At 44.2% G+C, this 15805-nt stretch overlaps 1 protein-coding gene across 2 annotated transcripts in view; it reads left to right on the top strand.

The window, feature by feature from the left end:
- The first annotated feature begins 8295 nt into the window (after nucleotides 1–8295).
- The window catches only part of LOC116790290 (VPS10 domain-containing receptor SorCS1-like), a 271838-nt gene continuing 264328 nt past the window's right edge, over nucleotides 8296–15805 (top strand). Inside the window, exon 1 of one of the 2 annotated variants that reach the window (XM_032695112.1) lies at nucleotides 8296–9383. In XM_032695112.1, the coding sequence (XP_032551003.1) occupies nucleotides 8748–9383 (636 nt within the window). In that variant the 5' untranslated portion in view covers nucleotides 8296–8747. The remainder of the gene's footprint in view (nucleotides 9384–15805) is intronic. The other variant, XM_032695117.1, reaches the window with a different exon arrangement.

Genomic DNA, 15805 nt, shown 5'->3' on the forward strand with positions numbered 1-15805 from the left:
ATTCACTACATGATTCATGACGAAAAGATTGACAACACAGAAATACGGATTTCCTTTGCATTTTCTCCTGATTTTCTACTACCCACTCCAAATCCTTCCTTATGACACTTTGGTCAGAAGATTGGAGTTTCTCATCAGATGTGGGGCTGACATGATGTCTCTCATGCCTGCTTCTTCTGCTCTTATTAGAGGATGTACCTCTCCCTGTCCCACCCAGCTACAGAAGATGGATACCACAGATCTGAGAAGGTGCTGAAGAAGCTGCTGAAGAAGCTATAAGGCTGGAGAGAGAAAATATTGGAGGAAGTTTCCCTCTTTTCATCTGCCTTAGATTCTGGCCAGATAGATCCTATGAAAACACTAACCTTCCTAACAGCTGCCCCAATGGGAAAGGTGTCTCTGTCTACGCACTGTAATGTTCAGATGTGGATGTCTGTTGGGAAGTATTCCACTGCTTATCATCTAGCAGTAAAATTCATGTTAGTATCCTCTACCTTGTTTTAGGCAGAAACGAACTGGGTTAGTAAAAGCAGTTTTAATTGATGACCAAATCTTTCTCTCCTGATTGTGTACCATGGGAGTGTGCGTGTGAAAAGCTCTGTTGCTTGACCTGAGAGTGATGCTTAATGTCTCCAGAAAAGGACTTCTGACCATGACTTAAGAAATAATGCATCACTGAGGCAGGACAAAGTTGCCTCACAGAAATTTTTGCCTGGTCGTTTTTTCAGTTCTGAAATAAAATACCGCCAAAGAGCAAGCTCGCATCTTCCATCAGCCTCAAGGATTCTCATTTTTTTAATATTTTTTACTTTTCTTGTAGTAAGAAGGTAGGATAGAAGAATAATATTATTTCTGCCTTTTCTTTCTGCTGCTAGATATTTTATCTTTAGTTGTACCTGGAACTCCTACTTTGTCAACATTTCGGGTAAGAGAAATCAAGCAAGGTGCACAAGCAAGAAAACACCATCTGTAATGATGACAAACTATAAACACCATTCACAGGCCATTAAGTTTGTAATCTTCTCTTCATCATTATTCTCTTACCTCCATTAAATTCTTCCACTACAAAGTGCAGAAGCCAAAGGTGACAGCAGTAGAGTGATAGACAAGAATTTTTATTGTCCTGTCAATGCAGATAAACCCAGAGCTGAGAGAGTGTCAGGCAAACTTCCCCAGTGATAAGTAAAGTTCAGTAATCTCTAGAAAAGGGAGAAAATACAAATGATTTTTATGCCTTTTAGGCTTTTAAGAAGATTTATGTTACTGAAGTATCCTGACTCTCTGGAAGGTGCTTTGACTCATATTTATTGTTCACAGGAAGCTATTATCTGCACATGATCAATCTGCTTCAAATTGTAGATTTGCAAGGTTGCAAGACAATCAGAGACATCCCACAGCCACAATTCTCTCGAGGAACTGGAAAGGGCTAGAAGATGATGGAATGAAAATGACAGATAGTTGCCCAGGGGAACAACAGAGAAAGTAAAGTAAAGCCCAGTTTTTCTAGTATGGCCAAATCTAGGATGTTATAGCACAACTGTCCCCAGCTGTTGTTTGCCAATGGATGTACCACTGGTAGTAGCACTACATTAGACCTAGAACTCCCTTACCCCACTCTCAAATAAATGTTAGGAGTGCTGTAGGACTCTGCAAAGGTTTGGCAACAATATTTGGTAACAATACCATGGGTAGGTGGGATGGGACCCAAGAGGACAAAATTGTCTAAGAGTCCCCATTGGTTTGTTAAACCAGTGCTGGAGATACAGGGATCTAATCAAAGGAGAACTTGACAGGTCTCTGGAAGAACCCGAATTTCACTGCAGGCTGGTAGTGAAATTCAGGTAGTGAAATGCAGGATGCAGCCACATGATGGCTCATGTGGAACCTAGGAATCATTTGTCCTTGGAACAGGTTACTGGCTTTATCTTGAGGAGAGATGGGATTTACGCCTGCCTTTAGCTGTAGACATGTCTTCTTCTTGACCTATTTTTGAATATTCAAATATTCAAATAAATGTTTGTTTTGAGAGACCAGCCTCTCACTTGAAGCTAAGCCATCATTACTAGATCAGATTGGCCACAGCTTTGTCTTCCTTAGGGTGATTTTACAATCCTGTCCTGGAGTAGCACTATCTTTCTGGGTGAGCTTCCTCTAATTTTCAGTCTGAACATTACAAACACCAGTTTTGTCTTCTCTTTGTTTTAGTAGCTGCCTCAGCCAAGAAGTGTCTGGCTTCTTCATCTTTGTAGCTCCCTCTCAAGTAATCATTGGCTGATAATTGATAACCCCTTGTCCTCCTCTTCTCCAGGCTAAACAATCTCAGCTCTCAATCACCTCCTTGTAGGTTGTGTGCTCACCACCGTCGTAGCCCTCCACTTGTAATCTTCCTCAGTTTCTCCATGTTCCTCTCAAACTGGGGGCCCACAGCAGAAACAGTACTCCATGTTCAGCCTCTGCAGTGCTAAGAAGGAGATTATAATTTCTTCTCATCTCCTGATGATGCTCTGCCAAAGGCAGATGAATATGCAGTTTGCCTTATTTGCAAAGAGAAACACAGGGCAAACCCGAGACATTTTCCAGTCAGCTGATTCTCAACTGCTGGGACCAGCATTCCAGCCAGCTTCCAGACCTCTATCAATCACCCACGTCCTCAGTTTACCGTGAGACTGCTCTGGGAGCTGGTATTAGAATAGTCAGCTGTTTAGTGAGGACGAGGACGATCAGGTTGGTCAAGTATGATTTGCTAAAGCCATTCCCATTTTTCCTGGTTGCACTCTTGCCTTTCACGTGGTTGGAAATGTCCACCGCATACATTTTAGTTATTGATGGCAAAAACCTTCTGGGTATTATGGGGTTGCTTTAAAACAGTCAGGATGAAATGTGACAACTGCTAGGTCATCCCTGTGGTTATCATTCATATTGGCGGTGGTGAATGAGTTGACTGTGAGATACACCTCAGGCTTCCTCCTTTCACCAATGTTTAGTAGTTTAAAAGTTGTTGTAATAAAGCTCATTCCAGCTGTGAGCTCCAGCTAAGTTTTCTCCTCAGCTGCAAGCTCAGAGCACTGGCTGAGTGTGTGCAGTCCTGATATAAGCACAGTCCTTGCAATTCTACTTTATACTCAACTAACTATGAAACCCCGCAGAATCTAAGACCAGCTTTTCAGGGCAGCTTTCCAGGTTTCTTAGGCTGCAAAAGCTGATCAAGAGAGAATGTCAGCTGGGAATTTCAAGTAGCAGATTTTCTCATCCACTGTCTTCTATGGTCTGTGTTTTTTCAGCTCCTAAATTCCATGGTAATCCTTGACAGGGGAGCAGCACTCAGGAGCACAGGGTGGCAGCTGGTTGATGTCTCCAGATCACAAGGGGAGAGGATCACTGGACAAGCGAATTCAAGGCCAGGACAGAGCAGCAGATGTCATTAGAGAAGTGGGATTCAATCCCAGGATTGTAGCAAAGAGTTCTGGATTCAACATCAGTGTGGATGTGGTAGTGGTGCTTCAGCACCTGACTGGGAGTTCAGGCTTATTTGGGGGGGTAACATCCTCCCTTCCTCCCACGGCAAATCCACTCTTGGTTTATCACTGAAATCATTGTGCACAGCTGGCCCAGGGAGTATCTGCAGCTGTAAGAGCAGGAAGGAGGTCTGGACTCAAAGAATAAAATGCCATCCCATTTGAGATTGGATGGTGTGAAAACTCTTTGGATCCAGAAGTGGAACAGAGGAGCCTACATAAGAGATTTTCCAGAGGAGAGAGATCTAGACAACGCCTACTGAACCCAGAGAAAGCTTTTGGCTAATGAGCATCACTAGATATTTCAGTATAAACAGGCTTTGAGGAGAACTGCAACCAGGTATTGGAGCTGAGCAATTTCCTGTACTTGCAGGTAATCACATTGATCAAATCTGCTCACCTTGCCAGATAAATTGCTATGTGAACCCTTCATCAGAGGATTTAGCAAAGCAAAATGGCTCTTTAAATTGTAAAGTGGCAAAGTCTTGCCCTTTTTTTGAGATTACTTTAAACCTCAGTCTTTGCAATAGGCTGCAGCAAGAGGGAGTAAAAGAACAAAAAGACCTTGCTGTTAATATTTATGGCAACTAATGTAAAATTGCAACACATTTGCAGATGAATGAGAGCCCCTGTTAAAGCTGCAGCAGCCTAATTTTGGAATGGCACTGATTTGGGGCTTTATTGTGTGGAATAACAAAGAAGAGCTTTCATGTAAATTAATTTAGAGGAATTATTAGTGTTAAAAATAAATAGTTCAATCACCTTTCCAAAAATAATGGGGGGGGGGGTGGTGGTGGTGGAAATGAAACTCAGTGAAAAGAAGATACAGATTTTATGTCAGTTCCAGATTTTTTTCAAATAATTTTTGTGTCAAATGCATTGTTGCTATGTAAGTTACAGGACTTATTTCTGATGACACCTATGTAACAATTATCAAAATATTGCTACAAAATAAACCACACGGGTAAGTAATTTCCAGTTGTTCAATGAAATAAGAAGCACTTGGAAATAGTTGTTTTGATGTATGTAATTAGTGTCTATTTTATTCAAAGAATGAAGCATCCAGAACCTAGTCAAGAAAAAAAAGATTTTTTTGTGACATTTAGAGTTGTAAGGCTTTTTTCTTTTCTCTAAGGGAAACAAGCCCTGTTGTATCCCGTATTTTTTTTTTAACAGAGATTCCATTTGGAGGAATTATGTGTAATGTCAAACTACAGTATTCATCACTCACCGTAGCTTTATAGGAATCAATGGAGCAGTGTTCTTCTTGGTCTCCCTTCATTACACAGTCTTTACAGAGAAAACTGATGATTTAAAAAGAGTTTAGGTTCAAAAAATCCTGATTATACAACTATTTACTAGGAAAATATTATACTACTTTGCCTAAAAGGCATTTGGATGCAGGATAGACGAGGCTATGTTATGTCCTTGTCCTACATTAAAAACTCATCTCGTTAAGCCCACCCAATTCTGTTTCTCTCTCTGTATCCTCTTTCATTCCTCTTTCTCCCTTTCTACTCCATCACATTGCAGACAATGTTGGCATAGTCCCTGAGGTGCTTCCATCATGCATGTTTCCATCATCTAGCATGTTTCAGAAGACAGGAATACTGTGGAGCCAGGAAATCTCTCAGGATTGCGTTTTCACAAGTAGTCTCTGATTGCAAGTGTGACACACTCCAGAGGAAAAGATTCCTGCAGATGGCAGATTATTGCAATCATTGTCATAAGGATTTATATCCTTGACCAAGCCCAGATTTCCACCTGTCTTGAAACTGCCCAGTCCCAAGTGAAGATTTCTGTTACTCATCCACGTTTCATTCTGTTCCTGCTTCTCAAGGCTATATAAATCCTAAGGAAGATGCTTGCTCCACTGCAACTGCTACTCAGAATTGGTATCTACTCCTTTCACTAAATTCCTTCTTGTTCTTCCTGAACCCAACAGCAAGAACCTCCTCGAACACTCTCCTGTGTGTGCAGATCTCTGCCTTTGAGGTAGTTCCTTCCTGGTGAAGAGCAGGATAAAGAGTAATGGGGGTGAAGAACACCCCCTGCTACTGCTTATTCTGGCAATAGCAGAGGCTGAAGAGGCTAGCTAAAACCTGATTTTTTCGTTTGCTGTCACAGCATTATGCTTGATATTGCAAATGATTGCCTCCTGTTCCATGGCTCCCAGGGCTCGTTCCCCTCCCCTCTCTGTGGCAATATTGGCTCTGTGAAACAGAAGAGCAGTCTCCTGATCTGGTAGCGTAGGGGCTCTAATAGAAAACATTTCACCAGATGTTGGAGCTGGACATGTGGTATTGAAACATCAGAGCAGGTGTTGCCTCAGGTCAGGATACCCATGAGTGCAACCTTTTCTTTATCATGGACACAGTTATGGAGTTCAGTCATTACACACCGAATGCTTCTTTTTGGCTAGTATGTGAACTCAGCCCTTCTCCAATGACAGCTTACTCTGGCTCCCAACTCAGAAAGCTATCCCTTATATCAAAAGACAGGGGATTATTCTTTTGTGCCAAAGACTCTGGTTTCTTATCTCTGACAACTCAATCATCACATCATCTGTGGCAGAAAGATGGCTGGCAGCAAGATTAGATTACAGTGATTTAATATGTCTCTTTCAGATAAGTGCAGACCATGAGTATTCAAAAGCACATGTAATCAGATTGTAAACTTGACTAACACAGCATGCCTCAGACACCAAGAGTATAAATACAGATTAGACAAATTTTGGGAAGACAGGTCCATCTGTACATATTAAACATAAGGGATCAGGTTTTGGAATCTCCTAAACTGGTGGTTCCTAAAATAGGAATCAGGGAAAGGCTCAAACTGTATGCCTCTGTCCTATATGCACCCACAACAAAGCTTATGCTGGAAAAAGAGGCTGTGGTCCTCAGGCTGGATGCAGTATTCTCTCTCCATGACTGACTCTTGTGTACATTTGTTGAAGAGTTCTGCTGGTGTAGTGTACTCCCAGTGTTCAAGGTGTGCTATACGAGGCATATCCATATCACTCACTGGCCATTCATCACAATCCAGAGATAATCATCTGCCTAAATGAGACAGCTAGATTGTTTCTCTCATTAGCCTTAACCACTCATTGGCATGAAAATCTCTTTTACAATCCCAGAAGAAATCTCCTCTGACCTCTTATTAATTTTATTCCTCGAAGTTTATTTTTTGTCTCACCTACCCATCTCCTTGAATTCTATCCCTTTAGATTAAGGCCTCTTTAAGAGACTTGTGGTAGGAAGGTGACACTCTTTAGTGCATCCTTTGGGATAGATCCATCTGGTCAATCTGTTGTACAGAAGACAAAGGATTGGGTTGATAATAAGGTAGCTCCACCGTCCTTTGTATAACAGAAGTGGCCTTTTTGAGGAGCTTTGGGCTTAGTAAGGGAAAGCATTTAAGTGCAAAGTGTTAATTATTATTATTACCTGGCAGGCTGTAACTAATAGTAACCATTTAGTTGAGAGATGTGGAAACAGGTATACAGTTAATTGGTAGATTTAGCCGAGGTCTGGTGGTTACACTGCAGACAATCCATCATTGTTGTAAGCAGCGTGAAGTTATGCCCAGCCTGAATTACTGTGACTTTCCCTTCATCCCTGGTCTTGTGCTAATATTCCAAAACGTGTCACCAGTGAGCATTTGAGTGAAATCTCTAGAAGAATGTGGAACAAATCTGTAAATCTCTTTCTGAAATGCCCTGCCAAAAAAATCAATAAGGTCTTCCATGTCAGGAAGGAAATGTTAAAAAAAATTAATTAAAAAACAAACTCTCCTGTAAATCAAATGGGAATGAACGAGAGCAGGCAGATGGGGATGGAATAAAATTGCAGTGGAAGAGCCTTCAATTCCCTCGAGTCTTAAAGTGTGTGGGCATTTGCAAGTGCCTGTCAAAGCTGTGTAGGCAGTCACCAACAGTGCTGCCTGCGGTCAGGGACCAGTGGCTCCCATGGCCAGCAGACACCAGCCTCTGCAAGCAGGGTTTGGTGATCTCCTCCAGCCACCACTAGGACTGCTCCCTGGGGAAGAACCTCAGTAAAAGAGGACCACTGCTCCTTGGGGGTGAAATTGCTAGTCCTGAAAGCGTAAGAGAGCTAGAGCAGAAAGGGCTTTTCTTCTACAGATATATCACTGGAGGGGAATCTCCCTCTCCCTGTCTCCCAGCACCAACTGCTGTCATTTCATTTCCAGAACCTTGTCCCTGTCTCCATCAGCATTTATGTGGGTACATCTCTGCCATGCATGAGTGATTTATCTGAGCATCAGCAGCTACTGTAAATGACGGTACAGTGAAGCAAAAGCAGAGCAGGGAATGGAGGGGAAGAAATGCGACTTTCCCCTCTGTGAAATCAAGCACAGGTGTCTATTCCCAGCAACTCCAGTGCACTTACATCAGTCACGGGGGGAGGGAGAAAGACATTTCAGAGCCTCCTCAGACATTTAAGGTCACTTAATTAATCAAATTTAAATATTTCCTCTAGAAAAACTATAGACACACGTCTGTACATATGCACGTATTGTTCCTTCACTTTACACTTCTGCTTCCAGTTCATGTGTAGTGATTTCAGTATGTTGGGGAGCAGGTTTCAAGGGCTTGAGCTGATGGGAAGCGCAGGGGAGGAAGGGATCGAACGATTTGGGTTTAAAAGTTGGGGTAAGAGCTTCTTGGAGTGTGTGAGTGAGAAAGGGGGAGTGACACAGGCGCGGGGCGTCCTGGCGGGGCGGCTACGGGCGGAGCGTGATGCAGAAGCGACGAAGTGAGAGGGAGCAGAGAGAGAGCGAGCGGGAGAGGAGCGGGCTGTGACTTCCACTGAGGCAGCCGGGAGAAATCACCAGCCAGGATTTGCTCCTCTCTCTCTCCCTCTCTCTCTGACTTCAATTCAGCTCCTCCCCCGTGTGGTTGTGGCTTTGCCTTCCATCACAAGCCTGATCAGCAACGCCAGTCTTGGGGAAGAAAAAAAAAAAAAGGAAAAAGAGGGGGGAAAGAGAAAAACAGGGAAAAGTGCAAAAGAAGGAAAAGAAAACGAGAGGGAAAAAAGACAGGGGAAGAAAGTAATCTCCTCTATCCCCCGGCTGCATCTAGCACAGCAGAGTCTGAAACTTTACGGAGTTTTCGCCGTTTACCCCGCGGCGAGTGAATCGGCAGCACCCGGCTCCCTCTCTCCTGCTCTCTCCTTGCTCTTTCTCCCTCGCACTCATCAGCAGTCGGCAGCGATGGAAAAAGTTGCTGGTTGGTACCCAGCCTGGCACGTTGCTCTCCTGTACTGGACATGGCTTTTCCTCTTCACTTTTGGCTTTACTGGTGCAGAAATAACTTGCAGATCCTGCCGTTCCCAGGTGCATCTGCAGCAGCAGCCGCAGCAAGGATTACTGATGCACTTGAGGACCGACAAAGGAGAGAAGGAGCAGAGGAGGTTCTTTGGGGAGAAGGGAGGTGAGAGAGGACAAGAGGCCGGGACGGAGGATGCCGGGCTGCGAGCGACCCTCGCCGCTGCTCCCACGGGGACGAAATCCAGCGGCTGGGAGACCCGGCAAGTGATGAAGGAGAAGGAGAAAGTGGCCGGGGAGCGCCGTCCCCGAGCGGCGGCGGCTCCGGCCGAGGACCGACCCCACCGTGGGCAGGCTCCCCTCCCGGCGGGCGGGCGGCCGGGCTCGGTGCGGCGGAGGGGCCGCAGCCCGCGGGGCTCCGCGGGGCCGGGGCCGGGCGGCGCCGCGGGGCGGGAGCCGGGGGACGGGGGCGCCGCCCGCTTCGGGCTGGAGGAGCTGCGGCTGGGTAGCACCACCTTCGCCCTGGCCGGAGACTCGGCGCACAACCAGGCCATGGTGCACTGGTCCGGGCACAACAGCAGCGTGAGTCCCCCGGGGAGCGCTTTGCTTATCTTTCTTTTTTTTTTCTCCTTTTCTTTTTTTCTTTTGGGGGGGGCGGGGGGTGTCCGGGGGAGCGTAGGATGGGGGTGAGGGGTGGGGGGTTTTTCTTCTTCGAGGGGGATTTTGCGCCTCCAGGCGCCGGGGATTGGCTTCGCTTAGCAGTGTGCAGTGGGGCAGAAGGGCTTCAAAAGGGCCATTCTTCTGGAGCAGAAAAACTTTCCACTGCCCACCCGCCCGCTGAGCACATCCCCCTCCGGCCCCCTTCGACTTCACCCCGGAGGAGAGAGGGATACAGCGGTGCCACTGCTCGCGGCGAGGAGGGGAATGGTCGGTCTAGGGGAGATCCGTCCTGGCATCCTGCCTTCTCCCCGGGGTAGCCTTCACCAAGACCCTGGGAGGATCAGCTGTAAGGAAGGCCAGGGAAAGTCCCTCTGTTGCTGCTTTTTCTCCTGCCAGCCCTGCGGGCCCACATCATCCCAAGGGCTCATCCCCAGGCCTTGCTGAAGTGGAGATACTAGAGGGCTTCAGGACTTTTGCTCCCAATGGTACCTCTATGAATGGGATAAAGCTGCTTTTTGCCTCTTGTCACCAAGGTGTTAAAACTGGACAGTTCTTGTCTCTTCCCTGTAACTGGGACCTTTCTCAGGAACAGAACAGCTCCAACTTGAGCCAAGCAGAACAAAAGTGACTGGAGATGTAGGCAACTGGTTTCCAGGCTGGAGCAATAGTGGTGGCATCAAAGTTACCAGGTTAACTTGAGCCCTGTATCCCTCTAGTGTCTGCTACCGAGGTACCTGGAGCTGAGAACTGAGGCCCAGGGAAGGCAGGGTCAGTTGCTTGCTGTGCTTTCTGCCTGCCCTTAACTGTGTTTGTAGACTAGCAGAAGTGGAGGAATCTGTCTGTCCGAATGCTCCAACTTTGCCTCTTAGAGACAGCAAGCAGAATGCTAATGAGAGAGAAAGGGATGCCGCCACTATGGGGTTGTTGCCCATACAACTTCCCAGGAGAAATGGGGACAGACTCTTCTCCTAGGTGTCTCTGGTTGTAATGCCAGAAGGTTTTTGGCTGCTCTGCAGAAATCCTTGGACTCCCTTTCAGCTTTTAGTACTAGGAGCCTGATAACATTTTGAAATGACAGTCTAGTCATTGTGAATTCCTTTTGGATTATATTGAGCCACTCAATTTAGAATTGCAGTGGATGTCATAAGGATCTCACTATGGGGTTCAGCCTTAGTTAATTGGGACATGGTTTTACGGTCTCATCAGGAGCTTTTTAATCAATTAATTGACAGGGGAATACTTATCATCTCTCTTTTGAAGAACTTTCCCCTTTCTTCACAACTCAGCTAGCCTGTTCTTAAATAGTTGCATAAACAGAAGCTGCCTTGTAGGAACTCAGGTCTGTTCATACAAATTGAATTGAGGCTGACACTGGTTTCAAGTGACCCATTTGCTAAGAAAAAGGATTCTGATATAAAAAGTCAGCCAGCAGGCATCAGTTTTTCTGGTCTATCACTGAATTTATGTTTAATCTGTACATTTATCAAGACACATCTACTGTTATTATATACGTGTTTAAATATACACATACACATGTATAGATGTTTCAGCCCGCTGTGGTAGCATAGGGTGTTATTTTCAGAGACTGATTTACTTTCTGAGTGTCTTAGTGTACAAATGTTTTCAGGGAGCTGTGGGGAAATGTTTTGTGACTGTCCTCCCCAAAGAGCTGCAGGTTGCATTGTGTACAGGGTTAGTAATGCTCCCCCCTTTGCTGCTTGGGGCTCTGGCAGTGCTATGCTGTTTTGTGCTGTGATTGCATCCCCCTCAGAGCACTAACTGAAGCTGGGCCCCAGCAGAACTTGGATATACAACAGGCTTGTCCAGGCTCAGCTGAAGCAATGGTGTGTGTCCAGTAGGAAGCCCAAAGTGGCACTGACCCGTTGTCTCTGTGTGAAAGTTTTGGGTACCCATCTGGGAAGGAGCTGGGAGTGTGATGGGCTTGGGGTGAAACACTTCCTTTAGGGTGCAACATATGTAGTTCTTCCTGCATGTGGGTCCCAGAGGATCCCATGGTGCTGCTTGTGAGGGATACTGTATAGATAACCCCAGTGCCCTGGCTGCACTCCAGCAGTGGTAGCTGCCAGCTTCCTGCTGATGTTTCCTTGCTGTGGCATGGGGATGCAACACACCTCTTCCCATTTTCATTTTTATGTGTTCTGTAAGTGCTGCTGTCACATAACTTTTGCCTTTTGCCCAGGCAGAGGGGCCGTATAAAGATGATAATAGTTTGCAGTTTCTGTGTAAGTACAGGAAAAATCAAAAATAAAGCTTAAAATATTTGAAATTCTTTCAGGTGGAAAAAAACCTGGAAAATTAAAGATTGTTTTTCTATTGCAATGTACCTGATTCTACCAGCCTCAGTGTGGTCCCTTGTATCCTTATTTTGATAGGGGTTTGGATATAATGGCAATGCTGCTGGTGGAGGAGAAGGAACCCCTGAAAGGACTCCTGAATTTCTGTAAGGGATTGTTCTGGGTGTTTGCAGCTTCTTTCGGGCTTGGCTGTGATTTCATGGTGAGTGTGTGCACACACCATTGAACTGATGGCATTCTGCTCGGAGGATGAACTTGCTGTATGCTCGGCCACAGATAAAATAAGAATAGTAAATAATAGTCCAAGTCATCCAGGTATAACTCCATCAACATAAATTGTTTTACATCAGGGATGATTTTGGCCCATAAATGACTTTAGGTATTCCCTGGACAGTTTGCTCTCCAGAACAATATTCATATCCAGACACTTGCAGCATGCCCTATTTACATCTGTGGGGACATGCTTCACATGTGGACTAATCCCTCCTGTCTCCTTTGCTGTTTCACCAGTGGAGTCAACAGGATGTCCCCAGGGGAGAGCATAGGTGTAGAGAGCCTGGCTTGTTAGATGACATGAGGCTGAAATCAGGAGTGTATCCAGTGTTGTATTAAAATACAGATGGGTCTCAGGCTTTCTTGGACTCCAGCAGAGGTGAATGAGGCCACAATTGTGGCATCTCAACAATCCTGAGCTCTTTCAGTCTGCAAGGCAGCAGGGAAGAGTGGCTGCAGCAAAACTGGGTGCTCGAAAAGGTCTTTGGCTTGCACCGAGTCCCAGACTCCAAAAATGATCCAAGAAGGTGTTAAGTGGCCCATGCCAGCACCCTACCTGGAATTATTTTGACAATATAAGCATAGAATATTGAGTCTGTAAATGGGTCCTGGTACTACTTAATTTACCTGCATTGATACATCCTGAGGGTCTTTCCACTGGCCCCTATAGAAATGGGAGTAAAAGGTCCTTATGAGATAAATCTTTCTCTAATCTCTGCTACAAGATACACAAGTGAGATCTGCTTTTTGCACCACTGAGAAATTTCATCATTGATGTGGAAGTTGGCAGGTTTCCTAGCTCACAGAGGTTTCAAATTTGCTTCTTGATGTGTTGTATCCAAACACTGTAGATTTGGAGTCCCCATAGCTCCCTTAATGTGATGCTATAGACTAGGAGAAAACAGCTAGCAGAGATTTATGTGTGGAGCTAAAAGAGAGACTTGGTTTTAATGGAGAGAAGCAAGTCTCTAGGTGATGTCCATTATGAGCTTTTGAGATACAGATGGTTCTCAGAGTTTACAAAAAATGAAGAATGCTTCTGTCCTAGGCTGGCTTGGAGTGAGATAAGAGCCTTGCTTTTTCATTTGAAAGTGTCCTGGTGAAAGAGCAAAAAAGTGGGAGGAGGTCAAAAGGTAAGGGAGTTTGAGCAAGTGCTTTGATGCTACAGCTTGTGCTGTAATGTGGTGCTGTGAAGGAGAGCAGCATGGGTTTCAGCATGGGGCTCATTTATTATAATGGCAGTTTGCTATTGCCTTGCACTGGACAGAGTGTTCTCCTGCGCTGGACATTGATGTAGATCTAAAGTGTGTGGCGAAGAATTTGAGCATGTACCTTGCTGCATACCAGGGGATTGGCTTTTACATGATCGTGATACCTATAAACAACTGGTTCAAACTTCTGTGATTTACATGGTTAGAAAGACAAAGGTGAGCTTCTCATAGGTCCTCCACAACAGCAGATCCTCAACAGACTGATGGAGATATGGAGATGGAGTCAGAACTAGATACAAAACAACCATGGCCAGACGGATTTTATATTCTGTCCACAACAGATCGATACAACTGATGGGTGCATTGCTGTTGTCAGGTGATAACACTTGACAACAAGGGAAGAATTAGGTCTATTATGGGAGAACTTTTAGGCAAGATGAGACTCTACATGAGATATTTACTTAATGCAAAATTTTACTTAATGTTATTGACAGGAAAAACTGGGCCCAGGTAAAGCAGAATAACAATACACCTATATATTTCAAATGCACTGTATTTCCACCTGGACAAAGTAATTGTGAATAAACTGTTGTTGGATTTTTAGCTGAAGTGTTCAGACCTACTTTATAAACTAGGAATTTCAAGAATGTCACATGGCTCCAGCAGGTACTGCATCCTACAGCCATGAACCGATCAAACTGCATCTTACAAAGAGTTGGGTATCTTTCAACTCACCCTTCTATTGCCTTCTTCCTTTCTGTGTAGCTGTTCCAAGCCTTTTTCTCCTGGCTGTGGGAAACTACTGTCTGATTTCTGTTCTAACATTGCCATCGGACAATTTAGATTAATTTTTTTTTTTTCATTTGTGCATGTTCTTTTTAATTAAAGTTATTTTCCCTCCCTGGCACTTACGCCCCCTGGAATCATTTCACAGGCAGTGATCATATTCCCTTTCAGCCTCTGGTTTGCTAAATCAAGCAAGCACCTTTCTTTCTGTATCTGCTTGTGTGACAGGTTGTGGAAAGTGAACTCTGAATTTCTAGGAGTCAGGTTCCCAAGAACTCGAATTTGAATCCAGTTTTTGCTTTTGATGAATGCAATTCTGTGCAGATGATAACAAATGTATTACTTTTTACAAGTGAGGCAGTAAAGGCCTGGCAAAAGTACCTTAAACTGCCAGTGTTCCTCTGTTCAGTCCAGAACGGGGGATAACAATCAAAATGTTATTTTTGACATCTTCTCACTTGGAGACTTCATTCAAATGCTGTGTTCGTGGAACAGGATGTAGTTGGTAGCTGCTGTCCTTCCCTTGCAGGCAGAGCTGTGGCTGCAGTGTAAAACTATCAGGGATGAAGGATCTGCCAACATCATCCCATGAGTGACCAGCATTACTTGTATGACACTGCAATAGCCCATTGCTCCCTTCCTCCCATGGCAATTGCATTATCATAAAGGAAGAGCTTTTAGGTAATAAATATGGATGTAGAGTCCAGAGCCAGATGTGCAGTGAGACCCATGGTGGGGAATAACCCCAGAGTCAGTCGCTTTGCATTTAGATTGACTCCTGGTGTGCTGAAAACAGCTCCCCAAAATATTCATCCGAAGAGGATGCCTGCATTAAAATACTTCTGTGAGATGTAGTACGTTTTATGTACATATTATAACAGTGTATAATAGTATTAAGAATATAATGCACCAGATGCTGAGACTGTTTTAGGTTTATTTCTTACTAGAGCTATAAGAATATATTTTGCAAGGGCTGAATAAAAAGTGAGGAAACAAAAATGGGAATTTAAACCAGAAAAAAAAATCAAGTAAAATTAAAATATTTCTAAAAGTCCCCTGTTTCAATTTTTTGTCTTCTGAACTATATTTACTTCTTTGGATCATAAAATACTTCACATGCACTCTAGGTATCAAACTTCCTTTAAAAGCTCTTTAGTGAGTGAAAACAGCAGAAACTTTCCTGTAACTTTGAATAGAACTTTATGTCTTTAACTAGAGATCTTGGGGTTTTTTTTGGTGTTTATTTATTTGTGTGCATGTTGAAGTTTTTAAAAAAATGAGTCAATAGGCACAGTATTTCTTTCTTTTGTGTTGCAGTCCATCTCTCTATATATTTCTTGACTGGATAAAACCTTTTCAAATACAGAATGTGAAACAGGATATGTGGGAAATAAGAATAGCCATGCTCTGAGAGAAAGCAGTAAGTGAAAGGGAATCTGTGAGGACTAGAAGAAAGGCTTGTCATTCTGTGATTCTGGTCTCTGTGAAAGTGTTTGGGAGATGGTGAGGAGCTTCTGCCTGGACTGACAGGTGGGATATGCAAATCCCATCATGAGGGGAGATTAAGGAGAATAATGGAAGAGCTCTGACAGTTGCAACTGGCATTCATGCAATATTGAGAGGCTATAAACTGTGTAAAGCAATAGGGTTATAGCTTTCAATCTTCTTAATACTGTACTTTATAATAGAAAATGGGTTTCTCTCTTTCCTCCTGACTTCAAATATGACTTTTGTATTTCCCTGGCCTGGCGATCCTGAT

The sequence above is a fragment of the Chiroxiphia lanceolata genome, chromosome 8 (assembly GCF_009829145.1).
Source record: "Chiroxiphia lanceolata isolate bChiLan1 chromosome 8, bChiLan1.pri, whole genome shotgun sequence".
Classification (NCBI taxonomy): domain Eukaryota; kingdom Metazoa; phylum Chordata; class Aves; order Passeriformes; family Pipridae; genus Chiroxiphia; species Chiroxiphia lanceolata.